The 19,215-nt window shown below is 49.8% G+C and overlaps 1 protein-coding gene and 1 long non-coding RNA gene across 5 annotated transcripts in view; one reads left to right on the top strand and one right to left on the bottom strand.

Moving 5' to 3' along the window:
• LOC131999567 (membrane progestin receptor gamma) overlaps positions 1-19,215 on the top strand; it is a 75,203-nt gene that overhangs the window by 8,884 nt on the left and 47,104 nt on the right. The window contains exon 1 of one of the 4 annotated variants that reach the window (XM_059372371.1): positions 206-296. The exons of 1 other annotated variant lie outside the window; for it this stretch is intronic. Coding sequence is in view for 2 of the 3 variants with exons in the window: in XM_059372374.1 (XP_059228357.1) it covers positions 7,164-7,272 (109 nt within the window). In the remaining variant the exon portion in view is untranslated. Of the gene's footprint in view, positions 1-205; positions 297-6,876; positions 7,273-19,215 lie in introns of those variants that run through there. 2 more of the 4 variants (XM_059372374.1, XM_059372370.1) reach the window with 2 other exon arrangements.
• Positions 1,059-4,612, bottom strand: LOC132029223 (uncharacterized). Its single transcript, XR_009407749.1, has 3 exons — positions 4,539-4,612; positions 2,950-3,143; positions 1,059-1,357 (listed from the first exon to the last, which is right to left on the bottom strand). It is a non-coding gene; the product is annotated as an uncharacterized LOC132029223 (long non-coding RNA).

Genomic DNA, 19,215 nt, shown 5'->3' on the forward strand with positions numbered 1-19,215 from the left:
GCACATGCAAGGAAGCCTCTCTGAAGTGGAGGACAGAACTGGCTGGAAGCTGGTGAGTGACACTTGGGCATGTTGGGTTTGAGACCCCTGGAGACTTACTTCCACGTGGAGCCCTGAGGTCAGACAAGAGGTCTGGCGGGAACTAACACATTTGGGAGTTACCTGCAAACCCATGACGAGTGAAGCCTCGGGGTGGCGTGTGGACCAAGAAGAGAAGAGCAAAGAGGAGGACCTGGAGGGGAGTTTCACCATTTAGAGACTGGGGAAGACTGCCCAGAGAGGGAGCACAGAAACCGGTAAGGCTTGGTGCTCCGGAAACTGGGGGAGGCGTGTTCAAGGAGGAGGGTGTGGCCGCCGTGAAGTGGGTGGAGCCAGAGCGAGGACTGGCAAGCAGCCGCTGGAGGCCGGAGACCTGAAATCAGGGAGGCCAGTTCCCCTGGGGCAGCTCAGGCAGGTCTGGCAGAGGCCGCTGGGGAGTAAGGGAGGAGGGAAGGGAGACAGCAGGCTGAGGGTTTCGCCAAAAGCCTGTCTGCTGTAGAGGTGAGAAGAGACTGTGGAAGCCCGAACCCTTTGCTCATCTAATCTGCTTGTTGCCCCTGTCTTTTTTCTTAGAAAATAAATGTGCATGGATCATAATTTTTAAAATTGCAAAGATTTAACTGTGAAAAGTCTCCATCTACCGTCTTCCTTAGCCTCCTAGTGTTCTCCCTTCTTGCAAGCAACTTTCCCAGTTTCGCACGCACTTTATTTCTTGCGTGAATTAAAACATACATGGAGAGTAGTTCTCCCCAAGCGTTAGTACACTGTGTGTTCCTTTCTGCCCCTCATTTGTTCTTTTCCCACTTAGCTGTCTTGGAATGCTTCCAGATCAGTACGTAAAGTACTTTTTCATTCTTATTTCCGGCTATAGAATGTTCTACGGTATGGATGTCACACCATTTATTTGAGGAATCTCCTGGGTTTTGGACATCACAAACAATGTCCCACTGAATCACCTTGTGCTTTAGTCAGTGGGCAGTGCTGGTGGTTACCCGTGGGATAAAATCTCAGAAGTGGAATTGAAGGGCCAGAAAGTGTGTGCCTTTGTATTTTGAAAGACATTAGTAAATTGCTCTCCATAGAATTTTTAGGAATGTATACTGCCAGCAGCAATGTACAAGCATGCTGGTTTCCCACGCCCTCTGACATGAAATGTTACCAAACTTGCTGATATTTGCCAATCTGGAAGACAGAAATAGTTTCTCAATAGAGTTTTAATTTGCATTTCTTGGGCTACCAATAAGGGTGAACATGTTTTCATACACATGAGAGCCACTTGTGTTTTCTTTTCTGTGAACGGTCTCTTCATATGTTCTGCCTACTTAAAAAAAAAAAAAAAGATTTATTTATTAATTTTGAGGCGGGGTGGGGAGCAAAGCAGAGGGGGAAGGAGAGAGAATATGAAGCAGACTCTGTGCTGAGCGTGGAGCCCAACATGGGGCTCAGTCCCATGACCCCAAGATCATGACCTGAGCCAAAACTAAGAGTCAGACACCCGACTGAGTGCACCACCCAGGTGCCCCTGTTTTGCTTACTTTCTATCAGGTCTTTGGTCTTAGACTTACGGAATTGGAGACTATCTCTATATATTAAGGAAACTATTCTTTGGTCTAGAATATCACTTACAAGTGTTTCCCCCAGAGTTGATCAAGCTTTTGCTGCCTTTTTTTTTTTTTTTAAAGAATTATGGATGCCGACAGAGAGAGTCACCCGAGTGGCAGGTCCCTGGCGTGGTGGTCCCTGAGGAAGCACTGGGGTGGGTTCCAGATTGGGAACCTCCTCTCTGCTGTGTAACAGGCAGAGGAAGGGAGAAGGCTGCCGGGCAGATGGTTGAATTAGTCCAGGGATGGGGCTGTGTTGATGAGGCATCAGAAGATTAGACAGGAGAATGATGGCATTAGCAAGAAAGTGATTGGATTAGCAAGTTCTAGAAACTGAGCCCCATAAGGGGAAGCAAGTGGATGGTGTGTGCTTTCTTAGGCTCTGTGTTTGTCTCTTGGGCACCGTTGAATCGTGGGGACAGACTAAAGGCTGCCATTGCTTAGATCTTGCTTGTGATCTGGAGTCTTCCTTATCTCCCTCTGACATGCCACGTTAACGTCTCCCGCCCTGAACCACCCAGCCCCAACGACCAGCCCACTATGGATGGCCCTGTACCCTGAAGCCCACCTGAACTGTTCAGACTAGACAACCCGAAGCCAGTTGCCCTGCCCGGCTTTGCCTTCCCTTCCTTCCTCTGCCTCCTGACCAGCATTTGTGCTTCTCCACCTGGCCACGTGTGGCTTCTCTACGTGTGGAATAGCTTGCCCCCCCCTCAGGAAATGAAAGTAAGGAAAATCTTCTTTCAGTCTCAGGGAGGCTCTAGGATGCCACTGTGGGTGGTTAAATAAGTAGGCTCTCAGGGCGGGCTTCCTGGAGGAGGTTGCCTGGAGATGAGGCAAGGCCTTGCAGTGGGATGGCAGAAGCACTGGTTGGGAGGCACAAGGGGGTGTCTGTGGAGAAGGGTGGGCAGCTCAGAACCCTCAGAACCAAGGCTGCAGAGAAAGATAGGAGAGGAGGCAGATCTGACCACGTAGAAGATCTGACCACAGAGAAGAAGCAGAAGCGATAGGGTCCACAATGCAGGGCAGGGCCTGTGGGTACAATTTAAAAATTCCGTTTTTTAATTCCTAGGAATAATTTGATTTTGTGTTAACGCCCTACGGGGGTTCAGGGTGGGGCTGCTTACGATAAAAGGTCTAAACAGGGCCTGGTGGTCCACCCCAACTCTTGACAAGATAGCAGACTCCCCTGCCCCCTTCCCTTTTTGATGCCACATTAACAGCACCCATCCCTGAATGACCTCAGCTCTCCGCCTTCCCTTCCTCAACGTGCTACCATCAGCACCTCCACATGGCACCCCACACCCACCTTTCTGCTGCTACACGGGGCCATGCTTCCCCTCCAGTCTCAGGGGAACTTCCACCATCCTGGTGGTTTCTGCCTCCTCCATGAACGCTCGGCTCCCAGAGCCTCTCTTCCTCAGGATCAGCTGCCACACTGGCCAACTGGTTCTCAGCTTCATGGCATTTGAATGGAGAAGAGACTTCTTGCAGAACAAACAGCTTCGGAAACATGGCGGACAGAGTAATAGCTGTGGAGTGGCGGGCTGCGGTCTTGTTCGTTGGGGGCCCTGACCCACACTGCCGCAAGTCACACAGAGTCTTTTGGGGGGGCTGAGGGGTGGGGGGGTGAGGTTGCCCCTTGTAATAATGTGGGTCCAGATCCCTGTCCTGTGTGCCGTATGTCAGTGAGTCCAAAGGAAGTTCGTGAACGCGTGCACACGGTTGATGATTACTCATGCTACCTCTCGATTTCTTTCTTGTTGCCTAGAACGTTATTTACCTTCTGGAGGGTGGAATTTGTGGGGAAAGAATCTCACATTCAGCAGGCACCCATCTAGTTCTGATGAACTCTGAACTGGGCCATGGGCTGTGGGGCTTAGAATCATGTCATATTTGCTTGCTCCCCGCTCCGCCACAGAAAGGTACCAACGCGCTCTGTGGGCTCACCCGCCAGTGCAGAGAATAAAGGGAAGCCATGCTGTGCTTGGCCAATCCGACTTCTAGAAAGAGGAAGAGCTTGAGCAGGCAGCTGGTGTGGAAGAGGTGGCAGAGGGGAAGGGTGCGGGCAAGAGGTCTGGCAAGGAGGCCCCCACATTTCAGGCCAGCCGTCCATGAGGGGAGGTTGAGGGTTAGGATTCCGGGGTAACAGGAGGATGGTGATGGGTACCCTGGGGGCAGCGGAGTCCCCACAGGATCTGTCAGTGTTGGGAGGGGTCGGGTTGTGCATGTTGAACCCTCTCTGCTTTCAGGGGAGCCCTCGGGACCCTGCAGCTAGATGGGATGGGGATGAGACTCAGTGACCTTGCACTTCTGTGAATCCGGTGAGGGTTTTTGCCTCCTGAAGGATTCTTTGGTTGCCCCCGGGGCAGGAAACAAGTGTTTCCCCAGATCCCGCTTGGGCTTGGGCTAAGACTTGCAGGAGATCTTTTGGAAAGCGGAGGAGGGAGCCACCGAGGGGAGCAGAGTGTCGGTTTCTGATACGTGGGATGCCGGTAGTTTATATCTTGGATGTTTTTGGTGCATATCCTCTCTAGAACCTGACTGATGGTTTAAAAAAAAAATGTAAGTGATAAAAAAAGGAAATTGTGTGAAGGAGGATGAAACACTTGGCTTAACCACGAGGCTGGAAGAGAGGATGTGGGTGGGAGAAAGTGACAGCCCTGCTGCTCTCCTCCTCCCTACGCCGTCTTCCCTCCTTCCCTCCTCCCCCAGCCCGGGTCTGTCTTAATCTTCACTGCCCTCCGGGGACAGTTCCTCTGACAACAGACGCTTGAATGCTGGAATGGTTCTTAACAAGGCTGGGGCTTCTGGACTTTCCGCAGGCCCAGCTTGCTGTGTGATCCCAAGTAAGTGGCCCAGCATCTCTGGGTCCAGTTTTCATGCCCAGTGTCTCACCTGGAGTCCTGGAGCAGAGGAATTTTGCCTTTTAGGTGTCTTGGCTTGCCACCCTCCAGATTTCCTTAAAAGTCTGAAAAGAGATGGACCGGGGTCTGAGGAAGTGAACTCTCCAGAGTTGGGTTGGGGAAGCTGTTTGGGCTGGGCTTGGGGCCAGCGGGCCTCCACCAGGCCCACCTGGATATGCCAAGCGGAAGCACCCACCCTTCTTTGTCCCAAGGCCTTGGATTTGACTTTCAAGGGGAAAGCACATCCCCAGTTAAGGTGGGCTTTGTTCCATTAAAGCCTGCTTTGCTCAGGCTCCTGTGCTGGTGTGAGGAGGAGGCTGAGGGCTCTGTGGGTGTCATGGCTCCTGGAGCTGGGGGGTGGGGGGGTGGGGGAACAGGGGGTTGGTAGGGAGGCAAAGTGCTTCATGCACCTGGTCGCGCCTGGCCGGTCCTGCCTCCAGCTCCCCTCCCTGAGCGCCTGCTGCTGCGGGCGGGTGCACCCTGTCCCCTGTCCTCATGCTGGGGTGAGAAACGAGGCACAGACAGGTCACACAGCTCAGTTAGAGTCCCTTGGGCCTCCCAGGGATGGCTCAGTCACGCGTGAGCTCCCTGCCCATGTTGTCTTCCCACCTGTTGATTCTCTGCTCCAATTTATCCCCCTGGAACGCTAGCCGTGGCCAGTGATTGTGGAGGTGAATTCACTCCCACTCAGGGAGGAAGAGTGGGGCCTCTGTGGGGAAAGTGAGAGGAAAAAGATTTCCTCTAATAATGTCAGCTCAGCCCTGTGACCCCTCCCCTGTCCTCAGGGTTCCAGAATGCACCTGAGGCCCTTCCTTCAAGACCCAAACAAATGAATCTGTAATGGTGAAAGTCACACGGTTGAGGTGGCCCCACTTTACTCCCTCCTCACACAGATGCAAACTGGCATGGCATCCCGGGGCCAAGAGATGAGAGACCCTTTTACAGGTGTGTGTCCACCTTGACGGTGCTTCCGGCTTCCCTGTGCTCTGGGGGACACGTGCTTGGGAGAGGTGTTCTCAGCATGAAAGTGATGATTTTCTTCTCACTTTTCACCTGGAGGCTTGGTGTTCCTCCCTGGGCAAAGTGAGACGGTTTCCACACCAACCAGCTGCTGTAGGGGCTTTCAGGGGCAGGAAGGGAGGACCAGAGCTCAGGGACAGGTGCAGCCAGGATTCCCCCTTCCCACCGTCCCATGCTTGCCAGTTCCACGCTGTAGACTCTGGTGGGCCCTCTTGGGTTCCTTGCAGACCCCAGGGAAGGAGCTCAGGCCAGCTGGAGCCTCAGAGGTGGTCTGGCTGCCGAGGCTCAGGGTTCACTCTTGATGCCCTCCTGAGCTCTGGCTACACGGTCTTGGGGGCTGATTTGGAAGGACCTTTTATTCCCATTTTTCAGAGGTTTTTAAATAATGCGTTTCGCTTCAGCCCTTGAAAAAAGCCTGTGCTTACTACTAATGCTAGAATAACGACCAGTGTCATATGTCAGCCAGTGGGGCTCTTAATCCATGGCTGCATTCAAATATTGTGAAATATATTGCTTATGACCTTGGGCTAGCAGGAGAAATACCACTCCGGTGAGGAGGAAGGAGGGTCAATTTTGCTATCTAGCTGGTGGTCTGCAGCCGGCCCGAGACATGAGCACATCCTATCAGCTCAGGCGCCACGGGACACCCACTGCGTACCCAGCGCTTACACACTGGTTCCTGTTCATGCCCGAAACAGACCAGACAGGTAGTCACTTGGGATTATAAAAGCCACCATGTGGGGCCATATTGGGAAAATTCAGTGGAGCGTAAAATGCCCATAAGGGGCTAGAATAGACCATGAGCTCAATAAATGGGACTTCAAATCAACGTCATCCCCATTTTACAGAGGAGGAAAGCGAGGCCGAAAAGGACTCTGGGACTCAAAACCAGGTTGACCAGACTCCAGAGCCCAGACTCCCCTGTGTCTGGTGGGAATGACTGTGTGTGTTGTGCACCCTTTCCTGTCTGGGCCCTCTGTCCTCTTTTGACCTTCAGCGGCCTCTTGTCAGCTGAGGATTGGGCACATGCTCCCCTCCCCCTCCCATCCCAGTCCATGTGAACCTCTTTCTTCTGCCAGTTCACAGTTCCCCGGCTCCTTGCCACCCCTGACCATTTCCCTAGCTCCTGTGCACTATGTTCTTTAGGTAATAATTACATGGACTCGTTCACCCACCAGTTTGATCAGTTAACAATCCCCCCCAGGCCCGATGTGTGAAGCGCAGAGTTAATGATTGCTAAGAAAATCAGCTCATGAATTTGAATCATCTGAGGAGGAAGTCAGGGAGGGAGGTGGCTTTGACTTATTGGGCCTGGAGGGGGGCTGCACCCAGGGTCTGGGCCTGCTCCTCATGCCCCGCAGTGCTCTCTCGCACCTTCCTGTTCTCCAGCTCTTATCTCGCACCACTAGTATGCCGGCCCACTTTCCCATCCCCCTCCCTGGAGGCCCCCTTCTCTCCTCTGCCAAAGCCAGCCCTTCCCCTCTCAAGCTTTACTTCCTCTGGGAGCCTTCTCTGATGACCCAGCATCCTTGCTCTGGGCCCCTTCTCCGAACTCCCCTGCACAGCTGGGCAGATTTCCTTCTGAGTGCTCCCTAGCATGTCAGGCACTGTGCGTGGTTCCTGGGACTCAGCTGTGAGCATGGCAGGACCCTGCTGTCCAGGAGGGGGACAGACACGCTGCTCTGGAAACTCCCGTGCAGGCCGAGGTATGACAAGGGGCTCCAGAGGACGCCCAGAGCCAGATGGGAGGTGAGGGGCTCGGGTGGACTGAAGGGGGAGATAGAATTTTCCAGGCAGACAAAGTAGGGCGTCTGGAAGCAGAGAGAGCCATGCGTAGAGGCGTGGTTAGGAGGACAGGTGATGATTCCCGTGTGGCTATCTGGCCTTTGAGGCACCTGTTAAACACCAAGCCAGTGTGTCTGGGAGGCAGGGGGCCTCTCAGAGAAGTCTGTCTCCTTCATTCCCAGCGATCCCTCCCAGTTGGTTATGGGGTCTGTCTCCTCAGAAAGAAGGGATCTCTTTGAGGGCTGCCATGATTTCTGACCATCGCACTCAGCAAGGCCCGAGTCATGAGCACCTGCTCTCTGAGGGGATGTGGAACCGAATCTAAAACTTGCCTCCTTTGGGGCCCATCCCTGGACCCTCTCTCATTCGTCTTCTCTTCCCTCTGAGCACACGCTTTCCACCTTTTCCTCCTGGTCCCCAGCAACTTGTTCTTTCTCTCACTGTTGACTCTGAGTGTCTTGTGTCCTGAGTGGATCTAAGCCGTGTGGAGGTGGACAGTCCCAGAAGCTCAGAGCAGTGGTCTCAGGACTGGGCCTTGCATGAGACTCAGCACTGGAGGTTGATAACCAGCCAGGTCTCTGGGGGGGCCCCCTGAGGATTCCGACTGCGAGAGCCTGAGGTGGGCTCACCTAGTCTGGTCTGCGTTTCCAGCCTTCACCTCTGGGTCTTTGGATGCACAGTTGAGTTTGGGACTTGATATGAGAAGAGGTTTTCCAGGCCCCTGTCACGACCTGTAACTTCACCTTCCTCCCCAGGGTAGGTACCCCAGAACCCACCTGGATATTTTCCAGGTGGGGAGCTCAGTGCCCATGAAGCGGGCCTCCCTCCCTGGATGTCAGTGCCTCTGTGGTATGAGCAGAAACCCCCCTCCCAGAAGAGCCCTTTGGGGGATCTTGGTTCTCACCTTATGGGCTGCATGATCTCCTCCAGGGTTCCAGACCTGCCTCCCCAGGAGGTGCGAAGGTGCTGGGTGCCTCGTCCTCCCCAGGTCTCCCTCCTTTCCTCCCTCCTTTGCTCTGGGCTCTCTTGCAGGCTGACAGCCTTATCTCAGACTTTTAAGTTTCTGATCAGATTAGAGGCTTGGGAAGCGGGTGAAGATGGGATCTTGAGTTCTCCAGCAGCCTGACATTTGACCCCAACAGTCAGGACCCACATTCATCTTCCATCAACCTGGTAGGAACTCACACTTTCCCAGCCTTGGGGGACAAACCCCCCTATACACCTGCTTTGGAGGCCAGTGAATTGCGAGGTGTGGACAGCCCAGTCTTCACTCCCCAGAGCTCAGTGCCAGACCAGCTCTGGGTGGGCTCTGTTCTCCCTTTGGACTAGAATGTCAGCCGTCTCAGCTCTGGCTATGCTGTAGGTCACTGGGCTTCACCGGCTCTTCCTGATCTTTGGAGAGCTTACCTTAATTGAACTGTGGTGGGCCCAACCCAGCACTATGTTTGAGAGCTTTCTAGGTGGTTCTAAGGTGCATCCCAAGTTGAGGACCACTAGGCTGCATTCCCAGAACCCCTCAGGCCAGCTCTTGCATGGGGATAGTTATATGGGAGTAAAAGAGCCAGGGCCCTCTTACTCTGTATATGCTAAATATTGAAATATTATTTTACATTATCTGTATTTTATACATTTTATGAAAGCTTACTTAAAAATTTAAGTCAGAGGGTGCCTGGGTGACTCAGTCGGTTGAATGTGCGACTCTTGGTTTCAGCTCAGGTCCTGATCTCAGGGTTCTGGAGATTGACCCCTGTGTAGGGCTCCTTGCTGGGTGGGAAGCCTGCTTAAGATTCTCGCCCTCTGCCTCCCTCTACACCCCCGTCAAATAAATAAATAAAGATTTTTTAAAAATTTAAGTCTGTAAAACCAAATATTTAATAATCAAAAATACATCAATGTAAAATTGGTAAAAATAGTCTTTACAGCTCTAGTCTAAACTCACAGATAGACAAAAATGACGCAATAAAACCGTTAAAATCTACACAAAGTACGTTGGTGGTACCACTGTATCTCAAGTATGTTTTTTTCCTATCAGACTTTCGAAAAAAAGCTTTTCCTGGCTCTCCCCTAGCCGGAGAATGGTGAGAAGAGAGATTTGTGAGATATCGTCGAATATTTTCCGCTGACACAGCCTTTTGGTTTTTTTTCAGAGACTGCTGTCTTTTATTTAAAAGGAGCCATCGTCTCCTTCCTGAAGCATTTCCGGTTTGTCCTCAAGTTCTTTGGTTTTATCTTGTTCAGATGGAGAGTCTGAGGCCGCATTTCCTGTATCAGTTTTGGAACTGTTGTGTTGATATTCCACGTGTTAGGAAAGTCGGCAAATAGAGTAATGATCATTCTAGCAACAGAATTTTGCTTTGTCTGCCGCCATGCACTGTCTGAGGAGGAATTGAGATGTAGTTCACATTTCAAGGGTTTGGGATTTGTATTGTTTTGTCTCAGGTTGTTTTTTTTTTTTTAATGTGACTACTTCCTTTTTAAAACATATACAAAAATTGAGACATATGCAGAAATTCCATGCCTGACCTCAACACTGACCATCTTGTGGCCAGTCTTCCTTCCACCCTGACCCAGCACCCCTGCTCCCAGCTGGATTCTGTCGAAGCTGATCTAAGACATAGTATCATTTCATCTGTAATTCCTTCACAGTTCTCTCAGTGAATAGGGCTCTTTAAAAAACACAGCTGTGGTTCTATGATTGCACCTTAAGAACTGATCATTTCTCACTGTCATAAAATATCTGGCGTTCAGATTTCCTCAGTTGTCTCTCTCTCTTTTTTTTTTTTTTTTTTTTTTTTTACAGTTGGTATGAGATTTCAGACCTTAAAAACTCGCAAATAAACATTTTGGACCAAGGGAAAATACACCATTTTGGCACCGAGGTGTAAGGTTTATGAATAAAGCCTGGCAACCACTGGGCAGAAGGTTCTAGACAAATGGGCCATTCATGGGGCGCCTGGGTGCCTCAGTGGGTTAAAGCCTCTGCCTTCGGCTGGGACCTCTCTGCTCAGCGGAGTCTGCCTCTCCCTCTCTCTCTGCCTGCCTCTCTGCCTATTTGCGATCTCTATCAAATAAATAAATAAAATCTTTTTAAAAATTATGCATTCAAGCAACAGCAATACCACGCCTGGTCCCAGCCTGGGCACGGTGGACACAGCAGTGAACCAGGCAGACTTGGCCAGTCTTGCCAGTGGGGAGCCAGGGCATTTCACTGTGAAATTTGCAAATAGGATAATAGAGACTCTTGCAAATGATGCTTGAGTTTAGTTTTGAAGAATGGGTAGAATTTCAGGGCACCTGGGTGCCTTAGTCAGCTAAACGTCTGTGTTAAGCTCCGGGACATGATCCTAGAGTCCTGGGATTGAGCCCCATGTCGGGCTTCCTGCTCAGTGGAGGACCTGCTTCCCCCTCTCCACACTACTTGTGCACTCTCTTTCCTCTCTCTCTCTCCTTCTCTCTCAAATAGCGTCTTTGAAAAAAGAATGCATAGAATTTTGTTAAGAGAAAGTGGAAGGAGAGGTATCCCTCTCCTAGTAAACAGCAAGTGCAAAAACATGGAGCATTCAAGGACAAAGAAGAGTGATGGGGTGTGATGGGGTGTGGGGCATGTGGCAAGACTGGTGGCAGGTGATGCTGAGGCTGGGTGGGCTGTGGAGGTCTTGAGGATATGCTAAAGAGCGGGGTCTTCTAGGACCTCCAGAGGAGACCCTGGGACTTTGTCATAGGAACATAAAATTTGGACCATGAGTCAGGAGAGCAGAGCCTTGTCAGAACTATGAAGAGTTATTAGATTTGCAAGCCCTTCCTGGAGCCCTCCACTAGACCGGGAGCCTCCCATGCTGGGGGCAGACTGATGTCTCTCTTCAACCCCATGGCTTTCCAGGGCTGGCCTGGAGCAGGGCATACGCAAGGTGCTCACTATGTGACTACTGACTGATGACTTCCTGGAGCTCCCAGTGCAGGGTGCTCTTGCCCAGCTCCACCTTCACCATGGTCATGGCAGAGGGAGCCCCTAAGGGGTTCTGCGGCTGGGGGAAGTGAGGTGGCTTTTCCAAAATGGGCAAGCTGTTTGGCTTTATGCAACTGTGTCCCACTTACCCTGAATGGGGTCTTCAAGGTCAGGGTTGCTCCTGGGCCAGCAGTCAGGATGGGGCACAGGGAGGAAGGCTCAGATTCGAGATTCTCAGGTGGTGGGTATAATAGGAAAGGCTGGTCAACCTGCAGATTGGCTCACAAAGCTAATTTCTCCAAGACTCGCCAAGGTTTCCCTTATTTCCTTTTAACAGCATTGTTGCTTTGGTGAAAAAAACCAAATGACACAGGCTCATTGTGGGCAAACTCCAGTGTCATAGAAAAGGAGGAAGGGAGTAGAGCACATCCCTAGGGCTGACCACTGCCGCCTAGAGGGAGCCACCTTGAGCACTTCAGGGAACATCCTTCCGAACACCTTTCCGTCCATAAACACAAGCAGTTAAATGTAACACAGTTTTATATGGCGGGTGTTACAAGATTTATGCGGCCCCATAACCTGCTTTTTTCATTTAACAACATGTCATGACACCGTTTCCTGTCAGTAACCACAGATCTGTAACATTTTTAATAGCCGCGCCATGCAATTTTGCATTCTGGCCAGCTCGCTAGTGCCAGAAATTTGGATTGTTTCCAGCTTTTCACAATGTGCTAAAGAATATCATTCAGCTTTTTCAGATGCGCAGTCATCACCTAGCAGTAATATCTAGAATAGCCAGGATCCCTGGAACAAAGGAAAGTCTTGGTTCACTCCCAGGTCCTAAAGCCACGCTGGGAGGTCACCATGGCAACCTCTCCCCGCACGTGGAGCGCCAATTAGCTACACCTCCGGCCAGGGAGGTGGGTCAGAGCCTGAAAGGTAACAGTCTAGTTTCAAGCAAAACTCTAAACCCAGGGCAGAAGGAGCATGAGAGTGTGTTAATGCAGTACGGGGACGGGCTAGGGTAGAGTAGTATTAATAGTCACTTTTTATTGAGTGCTTGTTATCTGGTAGTTACTATGGTTTTTTCATCCTCGCAAGAGTCATTGATAACTTTCATTATTCTCATTTAACTAATAAGAAAATGCAAGTTGAAGAGATTAGACGATCGGTCCAGGGGCACCCAGGAAATGATGGAGCCAGAATTTGAAATTTTCTGGCATCCGCCGCTCAGAATGCTCCTTCCCGTCCCTAGGGCTGCCAGCCTCTCCCCCATCAGCATCCCTGAGCCCTCTGGTCCTGACTCCCACCCTCTAGTGCATTCATTCCCACTGCCTTCAGACGGTGCACCCCGAGCCTTCACGGGGGCTCTTCTCCAGACCCCATTCTGGGCACTAGCCACTCCCTCCCCTCCACCACCCCACGCTGAACTGTGGACAGTTCCCCAAATGTATACTCCGCCCACCTCTGCACATTGGCTCCTGCTGTACCCTCAGTTTAGAGTGGTCTGTGTCCTCCATGGCTGCTGCACTCCTGCTTATTCTTCAACCCTTAGCTCAAGCTTTATGTCTTCAAGAAGTCTTTCCTGACTCCCTGGTGTGATGCCCCTCCTCTCTGTTCCCCCCAGAAACAGCTGATGGTTCCAACCATCAGATGTGTTTTGTGTCACATGTCAGTGTTGATCTCCTGCACTAGAATGTGAGCTCTTAAGGGATGAAGGCTGCTCCCCCGTGTCCTATGTAGTATCAGACACATAATGGGCGTTCAGGAAGTGGGTGCTGAATGAATGAGTAAATAAATGGCCAAGCATAGTCCTGTGCACTTTCCATTGCTGCTCCTTGCCCCAGGCAGCTCTCCCCAGGGGGAGCAGAGGGATGGCTTTGACCCAGGCATGTTGGATGAGCACCCTGTCTACCAGCAGCTGCTCCCAGCTTCCCTGCCTCTCACCTGTCTGCTTCCCCAATGTTGCCCCTCAACACCAGCCCCCCAGCCTCCCCCCTCCTCCAGACTGGCTCACCCCTTTCTCTCACAGTTCCTAACCTTGCCCTACCAGGGAAACCGAGATACTGGGCAAATCCTCTAGATCATTGTTCCTGCTGCCTCCCACCCCCCCAGCTCTGTCAGTTTTATTCCATCAGAACCATGAACTTGACTTTTTCTTATCCCTTGGATCTTCTGTCTGCTCTTCTCCCTCTGGAGGACCTTTGAAAGTCACCTCTCTTTGCCTCCAAAATAGATCTGTAGCCTTGCTTGCTCCTTCAAGATATGGTCACATATTTTTAAACTGCAAATCTGTGCACATCAGACTCAACCAAAAACTGCTTTGGTCTTATTCCCTTCCTTCATGGGTGTCACTATTTCTCAGCCTGTGGGGCATGGCACTCCGAGACCCTGGCTGTCTCTCTCTCTCTGTCGTCAGATACCTGACTTCGATCACCAGAGCCCAAAACACAGAGCTCAGGGCCAAGCCTGGCAGGCATTGGCGGGGGTGTGGGGGGGGCCGTCTACTATGAACCTGACTGCGCTTACCCCATTTACCTGGAAAGAAGAAATAGCAAGTTGCAGCTGTATGTGAACTTGACCTTCAGATTTGTCAAGACAAACTGGAGTCCAGGTTTTTCTATGAGGTCCCTTGATTTTTTGATGTCAGGTTACCTTTTCTTAATAGACTTTCTTCTTTTTATAGCTGTGTTAGGTTTTTAGAAAAATTGTGCTGGAAGTAGAGTTCCCAATGCCCCCTTCTGGCCCAACCCCTTCCCCTATTATTAACAGCTTCCACTGCCATGGTACATTGGTTACAGCTGATGACCAACACTGATACGTTATTAACTGATGCGGGTAGTTACATCAGGGTTCCCCAGTGTATGATGTCATGTATCGACCTCCATGATACCATGCCAGCAATTTATTTTTTTTCTCACCTCTTATTTTTGAAACAGTTTGGAAGCCCAGAGCCTCTGCTTTCCATACCCATCCATCCCATGACACCCCTCCCATTCATTTTCTCTTCCCTGCCCTGGGTTCAGCTCTTCTCATCTCTCTGGACTCCGGAGCTTCCTGTCCCCGCACAGGGGCAGTGTGCTGTTGTCTCTCTCTTCTCTAGCAGACGGGGATCTCCTTGAGGCACTCTGAGAAGTCCAAAAGCCTGGCAGTGTGCATCCCCTGGTGCCTAGGACAGGCCTTGAGGGCTTTGGGACTCCCTGTGTGCTTGGATGAAGGCTGGGTCTGGGGCTTCTAGGGAAACTGATTTGAGTGCAGTTGACAACAGGAAGAGAGCAAGCATGTGGCAGGTGACAGAGAGCTGGTCAACCTCAAGTTTCAGTGGCTGCCGGGAGAGGAGAGGAGGTATCCCACCAAGTATAGCTCTGCAAGGGGGAGAGCTGAGGGGACACACAGCTGCGGGTGGCCGGATGCTGGAATCTGTAGCAGGAGTGAGCAAAAGTCTCCAGAGGGAAGGGAGGGAGGCCTGGGGTCCTCGTGAGTGGGATTCATGCGCTTAGGAAAGAGGTCCGAGATGGATCCATTGCCCTTCCTGCTGTGAGGACAGGGCAGTGAGTGTGCAATCTGCAATCAGAACAGGGCCTTCACCATAACCCGAACATGTTGCAAACCACCCCCCCCATCTTGGACTTCCAGCCTCTGGAACTGTGGGTGAGAAATGTTTGCTGGTTTTTTTGTTTGTTTGTTTGTTTGTTTTTAAATATTTTATTTGTTTGGCAGAGAGAGAGAGAGAGAGAGAGAGGGAAAGCACCCAAGTAGGTGGGGTGGAGGCAGGGGGAGAAGCAGACTCCCTGCTGAGTGAGGAGGCTCAATCCCGGGATCCTGGGATCATGACCCAATCTGAAGGCAGATGCTTGAGTGACTAAGCCACCCAGGAGTCCCTTAACTTTTTTTTTCTTTCTTTCTTTTTTTTTTTTTTAAAGTAGGCTCCACAGAGGGCTTGAACTCATGAGCCTGAGATCAAGACCTGAGCTGAGATCAAGAGTCGGACACTTAACCGGCTGAGCCCCCCAGGTGCCCACCATTTCAACTATTTTGAAGTGTTAAGTTCAGTGACATTACTTATAGTCGCAGTGTCATACAAACATCATCACTGTCCATTTCCAGAATATTTTCATCATCACCCATTAAACAGCAACTTCCCATTTCCCCATCTCGCCAGCCCCTGGCAACTTCTGTTCTATTTTCTGTCTATAAATTTGCCTGTTCCTTACCTCTGATAAGTGGAATCCTACAGTGTTTGTCCTTTTTTGTCTAGCTCATTCACTTAACATGATGTTTTCCAGATCTATCCATGTGGTCATCTATGTCAGAATTCTATTCCTTTTGAAGGCTGAGTAACATCCCATCACATGTACGGACCACATCGTGCTTGGTCATCTGCTGATGGACACTGGGGTCACTTCCGCCTTTCATGTATTGTGAATACGGCTGCTCTGAACACAGGTGTACAGATATCTGTTTGGTGTCCGCTTTTAATTCCTTTGGGTATGTCCCCAGAAGTGGAATTTCTGGATCCTATAGTAATTCTCTGGGTAATTTTTTGAGGGACCGCCATACTGTTTTCCAGAGTGGTTGCACCATCTTACATTCCTCCCAGCGATGAGCTAAGGTTCCAGTTGTTCTCCATCCTCATCTACACTAGTTCTTTTTTCTTTTTTTGACAGCCATCCTAATGGTGTGAACTGGTATCTCACTGTAGTTTTGACTTATGTTTCCCTAATGACTAGTGCTGCTGAACCATACACTTTTTTTTTTTTTTAAAGATTTTATTTATTTATTTGACAGAGAGATCACAAGTCGGCGGAGAGTCAGGCAGAGAGAGAGAGAGAGAGAAGCAGGCTCCCGCTGAGCAAAGAGCCCGATGCGGGGCTTGATCCCAGGACACTGAGATCATGACCTGAGCCAAAGGCAGCGGCTTAATCCACTGAGCCACCCAGGCGCCCCTACACTTTTATGTGCTTGTTGGTCCTCTGTATGTGTTCTTTGGAGAAATGTCTATTTAAGTCCTTTACCCATTTTTTAAATTGGGTTATTGTCGTTGTTGAGTTGTAAGGAGTTTTTTTATAGGTTCTGGGTATGAATCTCATTGGGTATATGGTTTCCCATTGTTTTTCACTCTCTTGATAGTACTCTTTGATGCACAAAACATTTTAATTTTCATATGCATTTTTAAGCTAAAGCAGGAGTCTGCAGGCAGCTTGGGGCTGCTCTTAGATTCTGTCCGCCCCTATTCCCCAGCTTTCCTAGTGCACATTCAACCCTCTGTGGTGGCGAGGACCATTTAGTGGTCCTCTGGGAGGGGCCTTCTGGCTCAGTGATGGGAGGGAAACTCTGCCCTGGTTGCCTCCTGGGCTCTGTGCTGTTTTAGGGTTAACATAAAGGAGATCTAGACAGGGGCCCCAGGGGAAGGAGGGAATCAGAGGTGGTCAGAAAGAGGCCACCCTTTCTGGTCCTCCCCACCGTCTCTTCGTGAAACCTGAACTCCCTCTTAACGTTGCTTCTTTGGGTCAAAGGTACAACTTCTGTTCTGAAATGCCATTGATGACATTCATGCGTCTGGTGGTAACTTGAATTAGAGACCTCTCAGCAGCTTCCTGATCTCATGTTTCTAGTTTTCTAAAGCAAGCATGGGAAAAATTCCCTACCAAACAGCCTTCTTTGTTTTTGCTACATATGCCTGACTATGAGTTTTTTGTTTTCCAGCCTAATTTCTTTTTTTCTTTTTCTTTTTTTTTTTTTCCAGAAAAGAGGAAGTAGCATAATAGTTGGGTCCATCCAGAGTTTTTCACATTTGGGGCCCACTGCATTCCTTTATTTTGAACAATTGGTTGGCTGTATGGGCATTTTGGGGGAGACACTGTAACCTGAAACTTTCCCCATCCATGCTTGTTTGGGATCCTTCCAGAAGGCACCTGACACACAAAAGCAACTGAAAGAGAGAGAAAATGTTATACAGATGGAGACTTGCACAGAAAGTATAACCCAGATTGATATTTATTCCGGGGATGTGGCCTCTGATTGTAAGAGCTGGTTTTGTTATAAAGGAGACCTTAATGATCCCTTTCAAGAGCAGAGTAGGAAGATGGAAGGAGTGGCCGTGGCGAACTGACCCAAGCCAATCGCTCACTTCCAGTCTCTGTGTTTCATCAATTCCTATGGTGGTGGTGTTTTATGAGCTTTGAAATCAGGATTCATTTCCAGAGGGTGCCTTCATCTCCTGATTACAATGGGCAGCACTTCTTTCCCTGGTACACAAAACAGTGATGTGACTTCCAGCTGAGAGTGTCTGGAAGTGCGTCAGTGTTTAGAGATAACTAAGAGCAAGGGGACCCCCAAACCCTCACGGTCAGACAGCACGGGCACAGCACAGAGAGAGTCTCAGGCTGAGTTCCCCTGCCATCCTCATATTTTTCAGCAGGTGCCAAAGCAGGAGGATGGCCTGTTCTGTGGCCAGGTGAAGTCCTAGCACTACCCTCTTTAACGCTTTTGCACACCTTTTCTGTAAGCACGTGCAAAGTTGATACAACATTTATCTGGGGGCCTGGGACAGCTGGACTTCTTGGTTTTAGGCTCCTGAATCCTCCCTACAGGAGGATTATTCAGGGGGGGAGTCACCCTGGGGCATCCAGTCACTGTCCCGGCTCATGCAAGAGGATGGGCGCCTGGATGATCCTTCTCATCAGCTCCCATATCTTCTGTTCCACTCATTTTGCCAGTTAAACAGCACCCATTGCGCTAATTCGCAAACACTTTGGTGTGGGTCAGAAATAAACCCCGCTGAACCAAAGGTGTGGCCTCCGGAGTGTGAGTTTCTGCTTCGTCTTTCAAATGCTAATTAACCACCACCCCAGGGGTGTGGGTTAAACCTAACCATTTCAAATCAAGCTATCTGTGTGAAGTGTTTGAAAGCAAACCACGTGCAGTATAATAATAGCAAATGAATACTTCCGACTCAGGATACATTGTGTAACAGCGGCATTAAACACAGCTTCTCTAGACCTCAGGGACGCCTGGGTGACTCAGTTGCTGAAGGGTCCTTGATTTCTTGATCTCAGCTTTGATCACGATCTCTGGTGGTGATCTCAGGGTTGTGAGATGGAGCCCCATGTCGGGCTCAGTGCTGGACCGGGAGCCTGCTGAAGATTCTCTCTCTCCCTGTCTCTGCTCCTCCCCTGCACCACGTGTCCCCCCCCCCCAAAAAAAAAAAAGCACAGACCTCATATAACTCATATGGAAATGAGACTATTTTTCACTTAAACTGTGTTAGTAATTCTAGAACGTGGCTATAGTTATGAAGATATTGTTATTGAAGATGCTTGTGAAGATGGTGAATACACTTATTTCTGTGAGATGTCAGTGGAAAAAGCAATATTTTAAAATTAATTCATTGGGTATAGTAAGGGATTCTAATATGTCTAGCCACATTAATAAGTTAATGTTGCAGAGAGAGATATTGTGTACTAGTTCAACTGCATCCCAGAAGTTATACATTTTTTCGGACCTTCTCATTGGGAAAATAGCCCATCAACTTATATTCAGCAACTTTATATGTAGGTGTATTTGAGAGGTTACAGGGTTTGCTTACCCAAGTCCTCAGGGCCTGGGATCTAGTGTATAGGATGAAATTTCTAGCAGGGGAGGGACCTCCAGGAATAAGGATGGAATGCCAGCCTGAGAGGGATGAGGTGGTCAGGGGCAAGTTTCACGTTGTATTAATTTTGTTTGGTCTTAAATCTGAGAAATCTGAGAGGACTAGTTGGAAATTTGATGGTGATTTTGTTGTGATGATTTGGCCTTTTTTTTTTTTTTTTTTTTTTTAGTGTTGTTTATGACTATTTCAGGAGAACTTGGCAGGTCTTGGAGAATATGTTGTAGCCCATTTCCCTTTCTTTTAGTTGTTCTAAAACATATCTTT

The sequence above is a fragment of the Mustela nigripes genome, chromosome 13, assembly GCF_022355385.1.
Source record: "Mustela nigripes isolate SB6536 chromosome 13, MUSNIG.SB6536, whole genome shotgun sequence".
Taxonomy (NCBI): domain Eukaryota; kingdom Metazoa; phylum Chordata; class Mammalia; order Carnivora; family Mustelidae; genus Mustela; species Mustela nigripes.